General features: G+C 37.6%; 1 protein-coding gene across 1 annotated transcript in view; it reads left to right on the forward strand.

Annotated features, from left to right (window-relative positions):
* Window positions 1–51: 51 nt before the first annotated feature.
* The window catches only part of LOC124157311 (serine/threonine-protein phosphatase 6 regulatory ankyrin repeat subunit A-like), a 90,244-nt gene continuing 77,255 nt past the window's right edge, over window positions 52–13,040 (forward strand). Inside the window, exons 1-3 of the mRNA XM_046531934.1 lie at window positions 52–143; window positions 286–537; window positions 9,335–9,535. Of these exons, the coding sequence (XP_046387890.1) occupies window positions 123–143; window positions 286–537; window positions 9,335–9,535 (474 nt within the window). The 5' untranslated portion in view covers window positions 52–122. The remainder of the gene's footprint in view (window positions 144–285; window positions 538–9,334; window positions 9,536–13,040) is intronic.

Raw genomic sequence — 13,040 nt, forward strand, 5'->3', positions numbered from 1 at the left:
TTATTTTAATTGACTCCAATGTTTGGGATTATTAGGCGCCTTTGGACGTCAGTTTTCTCCCTTTTTTATTTGAAGTTAGTCATTCCTATCTACTGTGATATTTTGTGAGGACTGTAATAAATATGCAGCGGAACATTAACGAGGTAATGCTTTTTTTCATGGCTAACATTTTTGTTTACTCATAATGATAATAGTTTGATAATTTCTTCTTAAATAGACAGTTTGATGCCAGAAAAAATTATTTGCCATCATTCATGTTCTACGTGTAATTTCTTTGCCATACAGCAACCCACATTGGTGCAGGCAGTTTTCCGTCAAGACTATAGCGAAGTGTATCACCTTCTGAAGCAAGAGAAGAGTGATGGTTCAATATCAATCGTGAATGAAGACTGCCATTCTAAAGTCCTTCTTCATGCTGCTGCCTTCTGTGGTGACCATCGAATTGGAGAAATTTTGCTTTCTGCTGGTGCTCGAGTTAACGCCAGGGACAATTCTTGGATCACTCCTTTGCACAGAGCATGCTGCTCAGGGAGCAAAGTAACTATGTTTTTACAATGGAATTGAAATTGCTTTTGATCCTATAAGTTTGATTTTAAGATCTCTTAGAAATTCTTCTGGGGTATGATAAGTGGTGCATTTTTAATACCGATTACGTATTTATGTTACAAGCTGATGATTTGAGACATTTATCCTTTGATAAAATGCTTAGGCCTCTGTTGATAGATTGATTTCATAGTTAAACTATATTTCCAATCGGTAAAGTTTTCTGACAATTGATTTATGGCCACTAATTTAATCTAAATTTTGCTCGTCTAGCACAGGATAACAAATTTGTTAGTTTTGGTCCTTACTGGTCGTTAGGGCATGCATCATTTGTTTTGGCATCCCTTAAGGCTTGGGTACACAATACATTAACACGTATGGGTTAATGTCTGAATGTGTGAACGAGAGAATGAATGCCAAAATGTACTGTGTAACCACCTAACTTATGTGAATGCATGCACAGAAAATAGAACCTGTTCTAATTTGGTTCATGCAAACGTACATTAACTTATACGTGCTAATGTACCATGTAACCAGGGGGTCTATTCTCTAACTCGAAGCTCCCGTCGTGGTAGCTTCGCACTAGCTACCAGAATTGGCTACCAACCCTATTCCCTAACTGGGAGTAGCTAATTCATACCGAGAATTTCTGGTAGCTTTCTCAGACCGGATATGGGGTATGAAAAATATTTCGTGCGAACTCAGTTTTTACTTTTAGAACCAATGAAATCGCTCGTTTCATTTCGTAACCTGCGGGAAAATCATAATGTAGTCGTTCTCGGCTGACTTTTTCTTCTAGTTGAAATTAATGTGCTTTGTAAATTACGAAATGCTGAGTGCCTTTAGCTTTCATAATAATTGAAATACGTAGAAATAATTATATTTGGCTAAGTGGCTTTTATATCAATTCAATAGTTTCGATCGATGCAGCAGTTTATGTCACGATTGATAATCATGTAGGCCATGTAAATATAATGAAGAGAAAATGTTAGTAAACTACCAACACATTAAACCAATGCTGTGACATTGTCGTTCTAATTCCCGAGAACTTTTCACTCATCGCTCCTTATGCTGTTGCATGTTTGATGCAAAAATTTTGATGACCAACTGTTTCTGTGCAGAGATTGTTCCTTCTTGCACTGCGAGAGAGTATCGCAATAACATGTGCATACGATAAGTGTATATTATTTCGGGAATATCTTCAACAAAGTTAATGGGAAGGTGGAGAAAATTATGTTTGAAAGTTACGTCATTTCACTCATCAGATTGGTCTACGCAATCATTTTAGGCTCACAATATGCTTCAAACGATATTTACACAAAACTCTACTGTCGTGCCGTTCTCACGACAGCTAAATTAATATTTAAATGGTTTTATGAATCAGTATATACTATATCAGTTTATATAATATTATATGCCAACCGCCAACCTTGCACTATTGCAAGCGAGGGCGATTCATTAGAACTTGACCGTCATTATGAAAAAACAACCTATTAAACGTAGTTCCTTCTCTCAATATTAAAGTCATATTATATTATTGTTTTTGTGATGACTTCCTCCGTGGGCTACTGGAATATCCATGGCTACACTTTCTCAAAATTCTAAACAAATACACCAACTTAACTACCGGCACTGAAATTTAATGCGTATATACGGCCAACGACACAAATGAAAACAGAATGATATCATGAACACATTTATTCATTGGAAGAGCAAAAAATTTATTAATAACTATCATGAAACACCTTACATTGCATTATAACACAATAATATCCACCTCTCTACGGTCTGCATCTATGTAACACTAAACTTTCTTCAAACAATCACTTCACAACAAAGATCGTTGCTGATAATGCACGGTAAAGTTAATCATAAATGTATAAACACTTGCAAAAATAAGACATCCATCTCTGTGCAGTGGATACATTGGCATTGGTAATGATTTCAACGCATCAATTTGTACTGTCACTACAACACAGTCTCTCGCATCATCAATAATAATCACTGTTTTCGGGGTTTTTCTTCTCACTAGTAATGACTTCATGCAAAATAAGATTTCACGTGAAATAAAATGATTGAAACCAACATTTTTCTTCTCCAAATAATGAAATCAACTAGTTTACGCGATCGATAGTTCACTCCGAAACATACATGTTTAGTCACGAAATTTGTCACTCATGCCCACTACTTTGTTAAGAATACAATAATTGAAGGCTTCAAATAATTTATGCAGCATTCCCGACCTCATTTAAGAAAATAATTACGCAAAACAACAAAAATAGTCAACACTTTTCTTGTTTACCTCTCAATCGCTAGCCGTGCCAAGAAAGATACTGATGGGATAGAACAAAAGATTAGCGACATGTGCTACTTGGTTTACGGCGGTTCATATGAATTCCCTATGTATTTTGATGGTAGCTAGCTGAAGCGCGGGGTCCCGAAGGCGCGCTTCGCGAAGCTACCGTGGTAGCTAGTTTGAAGCTACGGAAGTAGCTTCACAGCCCATAGAGAATAAGGGTTGGAGCCTAGTAAGCTACCGGTAGCATCTGCTAGCTCCTTCGCCGGAGCTTCAGCATTAGAGAATACAAGTGGGAGCAAGTAGCTTAATTAAGCATCTCTCCAGCAGAAAGCTACTGCGCTTCGAGTTAGAGAATAGACCCCCAGGCCTTTATATCTATCTCTTTTGAACCCTCAATTGGCATGAGTTTTCTCCATGGCACCTTTCTTGCAGCTTGTGATTATAAAGTTTTAGCGAAGCAGTTACGCTGTTCAAGCTTTTTTGCCTATCTAAGATCATTTCGCATGTTATGTTTTTTGTTTTTCATGGAAAGCGTTAAACTGTTTACGTTGGTCAGGAAAAATGTTGTAGCTTGGTATCTGGAATTTCCTCCGTATAATTTTATCGCAAAATGACCATTTTGCTTACAAGTCTCCAAGCATCTTAAGGTTAGATGTGTTATCATCAGTTCTCTTTACCTTAAGGCCTGATTACACGGTACATTAACACGTACAAGTTAATGTACGTTTGGGTGAATGATTTTGGTGGACCGAAATGGAACATGTACGAATGCATGAGCCAAATTAGAACCGGTTCTATTTTCTGTGCATGCATTCGCACAAGTTGGGTGGTGGCACAGTGCATTTTGCCGTTCATTCTCGCGTTCATATATTTAGACATTAACCCGTACGTGTTAAGGTATCTTGTAACCAGGCCTTTAGGTGGCTGGATAGTGTGGTGTGGTGCATCCTGAATGGTCAAAATTTTTCTCAAACTGTCTTTTCCAGGCATCTGAGAAACATCAGCTGTCAACTCTGTTGAATTATTTTCTCTTTTTCCATCTCGAGAACAGTTTGTTTTGGTGACCCTCAGATGTTCTTTGATTTTGCATTCTAGAGGTCTCAATATTTGGCTTATGAATGATTTTCGACTGTAACACTTCACTTCATAGATGCCGCTTTAAATTGCCATAGGCTCGCACCTACTTCTCTAGTAAAATCAAAGGGCCCCGTTTAGGGTCCTTTTTATTTGCTAGAGAAGCTAAATATCATCACCTTCACAAAGTCTGCTATGTGCCAATACAGCTCTTGTGAGAATTAAGGACTATCTGCAGATGACAAAACAGAGTGGCATATAAGAATTGATTCTTTAAAAAAACATACATGGACAGACATGATCTCTAGAATCAAAGAAAATCAGAAGGCCACCAAAAACAGACTTCTGGTTATCTGCCAATGCAAATTTGGGAAGGTGCCAGCCACCACATTGACTTTGAAAATTCAAAGATCATCACTGAAGAGAAGGGATGGAACATCAGACTCTTACAAGAGGGATATCATTCAACAGCAATGGGAGCTAATGCCTCTCAAATACCTGAAAACCATTGTTATAAAAAAGTCCAATCAATTAGGATGAGTTACACCTCTTTGTGTTTTGATGTTTTTTTTAAAGAATCAATTCTTATATGCCACTCTGTTTTGCCATCTGTAGATGGTCCTTAATTCGTACAAAACTTGCCATATGAAGTTCAAGGGATAGACCAAAAACTTGCAGCAACACTTCTCCTGAAGGCACCTGATCAAACGTCAACAAAACTATTGTTTTAAGAGGGAATGATCCAGGGGATATCCTGGAAACCAACCTGCATCATTTGAACAGCTCTGTAGAAGCCTACACCCTTACTGGAAACACATCTAATTACTTGTTTTTGCAATCATATTGCATATGCATCAGCTTTGAAATGATATCAAAAATCTTTGTTTGTGACAAATATTTGTGCATTTTTGCCTTGCCTTTTGTGATGTTTTTTTGTGCTAGAGACCACCCTATTCTCTTATCTTCAGTGGTTCTCCATATTTACTTATCTTCAATTTGAGTTTACTTTGTGGAACCTGGAGTTTGCAATTAAACAAATATTTTTTAATTCCCTACACCCCATTTGCAATTCCAAATGAAATTTCTAATACCTTGCGGCCAAAAATAGAAGCTTCGGATTGCATGAATAAAGCTCAACATTAATTTTGACTGACTTAAATTGTTATTGAACAAAATTATATCTACATATTACATACATTCAATAACAGTGCAGCTTAAGAGATTGTCCGGAAGCATCATAAGTTTACACCTTTCGGAACCAGACTTACTAGAAATTGACTGGGGCACATACCTGCTGGCAGATGCTCTTGCAGATTAGCTATCACTTATACTTTGCCCGATGAAATTAATTGCTGGATAGGCATTAAACATTCTTGCACTTTCTGTCAAAGTCTGTTTGTCAGTATTGATGCATTTTACAAGCTCGATGACCGCATCTACTGAAGCCGTGGATAAATTTCAAATAAAAACTCCAATGGTCAACGAGTATACGTGTGGCAGTTTGCACTCAATCACCTCTTTGCCAATGATGGTGGTGCCACCATCAGCTTTTTTAAACTGGAAATACGCATAATTCTTGTAGCGAGTTCATTAATATACTTACATTTATCTTACTAAATGTGGAGAAGTTAGGGAATGGGAAGAGGGGTGTTGAGGAAAGGAATGGTTAAGTTTGGAGGTTTAGAGTCTGTTTTTGAAGCTTTTTGATAACGACCTGTGATTGTAAAATGACCTAATATTATATAATTATTTTCCTTCTTAGCCAGCTCCTGTTCTTTCTCCCAGAAAACATATGTTTATGTCCACCTTAGTCCAAAAAAGGATATTTAAAAAAAATAGCATAAATCATAAAATGCATTTTTATTAGAGATGTGCGAATAGTATCCGCGAATACCTCGAATACTAGAAAGTATTCGATATTCGAGATCTCGAATAGTTATGCCAAAGGTACCGTCTGGAATACCTCAAATACTTGGAATTTCGCGTCATACACTGTCCCTCGCACGTCGTAGGTAGTTGACTCGGAAAAATGAGAACTGTAGTCGTTTAGTGCATACAGCGCCGTTATAGGCAAGCTGACGAACTACATCAAATTCGTGGGTTAGAGCGGTGAAAAGAGTTCGACGTGGGGAACCGAAATTGATCGGGTGAAAAATATCTGAAAATCCCAGGTGTCCCCCATCAGGAGAACCTCAGTTACGTGGGATAGCAACATTGGTGCATTTCCCACGATCCGCTATCCCCCTCCATTCAGCGTTCGCCCCTCCCCCTCCGACGATTTCCTCTTCCCCGAAATCAAACTAAAGGTCCCGGCTCGTGCAGGGATCGTATTACGAAGACCAGCTTCAAAAAAAATATCAAGTTACCAGAAAATAATAGAATCGCGTTTCACCCTTCCCTATTTCTCCCCACTGACCATTTTCCCGCATCCATCTTTTGATAAAATGAGACGAGGTGTTTGACATGTGTTCTTTGTGACTAATAACGACAGGCACTTATTTTGAATCTTCCCCAGGAGATGAAACTACCATAGGGAGGAACTCAGTGCCGTGGGATAGTGACATTAGCGCATTTCCCACGATCTGCTATCCCCCTCCATTCAGCATTCGCCTCACCCACTCTTGAAGATTTCCTCTTCTCCGAAATCAAACAAAAGATCCCAGCTCGCGCAGGGATCGTATTATGAAGACCTTAGTTTCAAAAAAATATCAAGTTACACGAGAACAATAAAAACGTGTCTCACGCCCACCAAACACGACATATTTCTGACTTTATTTAAGCATTTTACGCAGGAAAATAAATACCGGGAAGACGAAGAAATACGACGGAGGCTTAGCATTTTGGCGTAATGCTCAAATAGGGTGGTTTCCTTGCCTAAATCGAAATATTAATACTCCTGAAATACGTATTTAACGCTTTTAGAGTTTTATAAGACGATATCTATTTTTCGCGATTAAATTAAAAGTGAAAATTTTCAAGTGCGCGAAAACGCGACGGGTAAGTATGAATGCCGGGAAAAACTCCGCGTGACGTAGTTTTGGTTCCCGCTGCCGCAAGTGAGGTGACCTTGGGGCGAGGCTCTGAGCGCTATTACGACGCAGGATGCTAGCAGGTAGCCGAGTACCATGCTAGCTGGTAGCGCTTGGCTTAAATAAGGATTATTAATACCTTATCAAATGAAGAAAACTTTCCGACCTTAGCCAGTTTTAATAAGTGATTATTAAGACATGTTTCCCTGAGCTCTGTGCCTCATGCATGCAGTGGTAACCTCAGACGATGTAAAACTCCTATCCTCTCGTGTAGAAACTAGGTCCCTGTGATGTCACGTGGAGTGGCATCGTATAGGTGCCAATCTGGCCTTTTTCAAATGAGGATAAAATTGACCATTGCCATTGGTCTAAACCGGTATTTCTAGAACAAAATAATTTGTATATTATGAATACATACAATAATGGTGGGTAACGAATCACAATCAATGCCTTTCGTTTTCTTTAATGAAGGAAACTACCCTATTGTTTACATAAAATTAAAATATTCCATTAATCACCTAAATTCCTGTTTGAATCCTTTAAAGGCAATCACAATTACTCGCCAAAATCTTGGGTTTCCTGCTGCATAGGCGACCTAGTCAAACATTTTCACATTCATCGTTTAGTATTCGAGGTATTCGAAATTCGAGGTATTTGAATATTCGAGCAATGATTTGATATTCGAATTCGAGAAATCTACTATTCAACCATCCCAAATTGTTATACATATATTGAAAATCAAAAAAAGCTTGTATAAGTGTGGCTATCACTGTTGTTTGCAGGAAAATCTCCCTTTAATAGCATTGTAAAATCAAGGAAGTTCTGTTTGTGGATCAGGATAGTGCAAATTTGAAAATTTTTGTAATAGCTCTTTATTTTCATTCACATTGATGTAAGCATTATAACATAATTATTATTTTAGTATTGACATAGTGCAAAAACACTGATAATAAGCCATCCAAGAACCTTGTACAACCCAGTTTATGCAGGGCAATAATGTCATGGTACTGTTGCCAAAGCATCATGTTCAGCACTCTGTATTCTTTCTTGGATGGAATCGCTTCTTTCTTTCGACATTTGAAAAGAAAATTTGTGTGTCGCTTTCACAGTGACATTGTTGAAGGTCAAATTTTTCCCTTAGCTATCTAATCCTTTTGTTTCAAGGTCAAGGATCTACCGTATTTGTCTGAATATAGTCCCCCCTTTTTTTCCAAAAATGCCTGTGGTAAATGCTAAGGGGGACTATATTCAGATCCATTTTTTTAATTTTTCCCCGAAACTCAAGCCTTAAAATTAGGGGGGGGGGGGGGACTATATTCGGAGGAATATGGTATTTACATCCCACCACCCTCACATGTACCTTTACCTCTTACTCACCTATGCTGGGTGTCATATTTAAATAACTTCTGAATCATAAATCCTCTTATTATATTATAGGTCTTACTCACTCCCTCCCCCTCCAATCAACCATTTCTGGAGAACCTTTCCATCTCCCCCAGCAAATCTAATGATGTAACATTAAGGGAAACATGTTAACCTGGTGGTCGCTGGAAGGGCTTATATAGTTTAGTGGAGAGCAAACCCATCCTCTTAATGGAAGGTACCCCATGCTCTGGGGAACTCAAGGAACACAAGTTCAGGATCCCATATTCTCAGGTCCATTGAAAAGTAAATGAAAGAGTGGAGAGAATAATACAGTTTAGCTTAGCACACCCTCCCACCTTTGGTTCCTTGACTCCACCACTTAGGAGACCTCATTCTTCCGAAAGAAAATCCATTTTACTCCAGGTAAATAAGGTAAATAGATGATGTAAGTGAGAAAATATAGTAATTGCTTAGATGTAGCATTCTTTGTTTACACTTTTGTGTTGGGTACTGTGAAAATGGTGTCTTGCCAAAGCATCAACACACCTACATGGCTGCAATATCAGTCAAGTTGAAAATCCCTTCTTTGGAGAGTATGGAATGTTTGAATCAGATGGGATGGATTCTCTTACTTAAATTTTTCATGAAGTGAGCTCCATCAAGAGTGAAATATCTGCTGCATTGGAGGGTATTACTTAGTGCTACCCTAAATGGCCTCTAAAAATGAGTCTACTCCATATATTTAGTTGGTAACTTATTCTTTCAATACTTTTTAATGTCCCTCTCCTCTCCCCTAATGGTAATAATTTATTAAATTATCACCGTCACATAATTGTAGTATGCTTCTACTTGAGGCTCAAAAGATCAGGTAAGGTGTTACTAAATATGATTATAAGTGGATACCCTTGGTCCCTTCAGCTTCCTTACAAAAATGTTCCAACGTATTACAAAATTCATTCCTAAAATGTTCAATTATATTATTTTAGCTATGTAACATCTATTGATAATTATTTTTGTATTCCAGGAGATGGTGGAACTGCTTTTGAACCATGATGCAGATGTGAATTTAAGAGATCATTTATGGCAAACTCCTTTGCACATAGCTGCAGCCAATGGTTCGGTTCCATGTGCCAGTGCACTTCTCTCCCGAACAGATAATCCAAGTATTACAGACCGTGGTGGGCGCACTGCTTTACATCATGCAGCCTACAATGGCCACTTAAAGGTTAGAGAATACTTCTTATAGTTTTGTGTATGAGATCGGCACATTTTAGACAATGTCTTTTATTGTTGAATCTTAGAACTCTTTTACTTTATAAGTATTCATTTCTTTAAAACCTTAAAATTCCCTTAGTACTTAATGAATTAAAATATCATTGCGTAGCATCAAGTTTTGATACTAATTTAATTGCAAGAAAGTTCTATTTTATGATATATTCTGTGTGGACTCTCATACCAGTGCATAGAGAAGTTATTGAAAAATAGCCTTCAAGGTGGAGCAATCACTTACACCCATGTCTCGTATAGTGCAATTTCGATTAGCGCAATTTCGATATAGCGCAAATACGTTCCTCGGGGAAACATTGCAACGCAGTGTAGCCTAATCAAAAATCTTAAACGCTCTCGTGATAAAACATAAACTTGCGCAAAGTACACACGAAATTGCTATCATTTTACGCATATTAATAGTAGTGCTTGCTTCAAATCTTCTAATTTGTGTTTGTATTAATCGAAATCTATTGCTGTGCAATGGCCAAAAGCATTACTCCTCATTGGGTCCAGATAGTCGGCCTACCGAAGTAATTTATCTCGTCTCCGTAACAGAATGAGTTAATTTAGATCATATATTAAGCGTGGGGCTAGTGGAAATGAGTTTTTTTTAAGCAATACTGGTTGAGACGTAATTTTTGCCGTCATAGGTTATCGGGCGACTGACTTCCAGGTAGAGGGTCTACGCTAAAACCTTCAAGGTCATCGGTATTCACGGGGGAGAAATGGAGCGGTGGCCGAGTTGCGTATGAATAGCATCAACACATAAAAGGGTCCGCTATAGAGTCTCAAACACAACAGCTTCGTTCCTTCCCCACAGTCGTAGGTCCTCTGCGACTCAAGAATACAGTTCAGCCGTAGAAGGTGATTTCGATAGAGCCATGCAGAGTAAAAACAAAGGGAAAATGGCAAAAAATAGGAATGCGGGTAGAAAAATCAAGAAATTATCAAGAAAAACCATAAACCTAGAAGAGAAATTGATATAGGTCAATTGCTTTGAAAATGGAGAACGTCAAAGCGATATTGCGCGGAAGTTTAAACGCACGATGCCTTATTCTGAATAAAGACGAAGTTAAAACATCAGTGACCTCAGCCGCACCAACTTCAACCAAGCGGTCTACACGTACGGAAAGTTCATAGTGAATCAGTACAAAAAGACGAGAGTGGTAATCGCTCCGAGACATTTAGTGAAAGCTCCGGTTGGTTCCAGAATTTAAACGGCAAGCAGGTATTTTCAGTGCGGCGATATCAGGTGAATCTGCAAGTGCTGATAGCGCAGTCACCACAACATTTTCTGATGAACTCCAAGCTGTGATTGAAAGTGGCTCCTTTCCCCCTCAACTAGTTTTTAGTGTTGACGAGACGATATTCTTTTGGAAAAGAATGCATTCTCGTTCATTCATTTTCAGGGAAGGAAAACCTGGGTCAGGTTTCAAGGCATTTAAAGACTGTTTCACGTAGCTGCTAATGACTCGGAGGACTTCAAATTAAAATGATTTATCATTCATAAACTCCGCTAGCTATGAAATGGCATTCAAAGTAACATTTGCCGGTCATTTCGATGAGCGACAAAAGGGCCTGGGTGACACAATAGTTGTTTTTAGACAGGTTTGAAAAATCGTCAACTGCCGGCAATGCATTACGAACCCCTGAGATAGCAGATGTTAGCCCACCCGCACGACGGGAGGGAATTTCAAAAGCTCGTAAGAATTTTTTTTAACGTGAATAAAAGTCTTCAAATGCGTGCATACTATCTTTAAAGATGTTTTAAACTATAAACATTTATACAAATAATGTTTTCTAGGGCTATTTATGGGAATATATATGTTTTAGAGGAAATTCAATACCCAAGACCTATGCTACCAGGAACTCATCCCTATCTTCCCAATGTTAAATCGCTCTCGTATAACGCAAATTCGTATAGCGCAAAGACCCCAAGGAACGCATCCCTTGCGCTATACGAGACATGGGTGTACTCCCATAAACTGCCTTTTTAAAAGCTTTTAATAATAATAATAAATTTATTAACCTTCAATTTTACAAGGCAAGTCAATAGTAATGATCAAGTACATAAAAGGTAATAGTCAAGTACATAAAGTCAGTAAAGGATATATACAAGTCAGTACACTATGGTGTACACCAAGGCACAATATACATTACAATCAAAATACATTATTAAATTATAAAATTGACATCCTACAAATATTTGGATTCGAAATCCTGTGGTTTATAATTATACCTATAATGTGAAGGCCTTTTTGTCATTTATGAATTCATTTAGTGAATAAAAAGCCTTTGTACAAAGAATTTGTTTAATCACAGAAGAGAATTTCTTATTATCTTTCATTGTTTTCATTGTGTCTGGTACCTTATTGAAATACTGAATTCCTGTGTTAAGTACACTTTTTTCATAAAATGCTTTTTTGTGGAATATACTATTAAAATTATTAGGATGTCTGATTTGGTATTTGTGACAACTCAAATGTGGTGTGTACAGATGAGGGTTATTTTTAACAAATATAATTATGTTAAGTATGTAAATACAGGGAAGAGTTAGAATTCTATCTTTGATGAAATAATTTTTGCAAGATTCACATGACTTCAGGTCATTTAAGACCCGTATAGCTCTTTTCTGGGGCCTAAGTCCGTAACTTGAAATCTCCTTTCTCCAGAGAAAGTGTTTTCTACCGTAGTTTTCTCTTGACTGTAGTCCGTAACTTGGCGGAGAAAACATCAGTTCCTGACCGCTACCGGAGAAAACTATAATTCTCAGTATCGGATAAGAAGAGCAGATAGGTATGAAAAATATTGAATCCGAAGCCGGCGATACCGTGAAGAACCAATAGAAATGCTTTGTTTCAAATAAAAAAACGAGAGGGAAAACAAACGATTCTCACTTGTAATAAGGGCTACTCATTCATCATTAAAGTTAAACTTTCAAATAAAAGAAATTGATGCATTGAAATTATAATTGGTAGTGGATAAATCGATTTAAATCCATCGCAGATATATTTGTTCATTAGTACACACAAAAGAGTATATTATACCATTGAAAAAGGAGAGACTAATGCGTAACACCAAAGCATTTTTATGTTTTAGATGTAGGAAATCTTGTATACAAACGGCCGCTGTATTCATTGATGATATATATGGCATATTTTTTGCACTTCGGATGCTTACTTTCATTGGTGAATGCATGATGAGTATGGAAAAACATAACTGGCAACGTCAGTATTACATGCATTTATACTCGAAAAGCTGAAATACACCATGTGGGAGTGGAAAAAGAAAATTGAAAAATTTTACTATGCAGAAAAGAATCGTAAAGAAAATAACGTTACGGTAAATGTGTGAATGGTACATATTTATTCTTGCAAATACCTACGTGCGAGCAATTAGTAATATATGTTACCAACTCCCAAAATGTTATAGTTTAGGATACACAACAACCTGCCTCGCTA

The sequence above is a fragment of the Ischnura elegans genome, chromosome 4, assembly GCF_921293095.1.
Source record: "Ischnura elegans chromosome 4, ioIscEleg1.1, whole genome shotgun sequence".
NCBI lineage: Eukaryota > Metazoa > Arthropoda > Insecta > Odonata > Coenagrionidae > Ischnura > Ischnura elegans.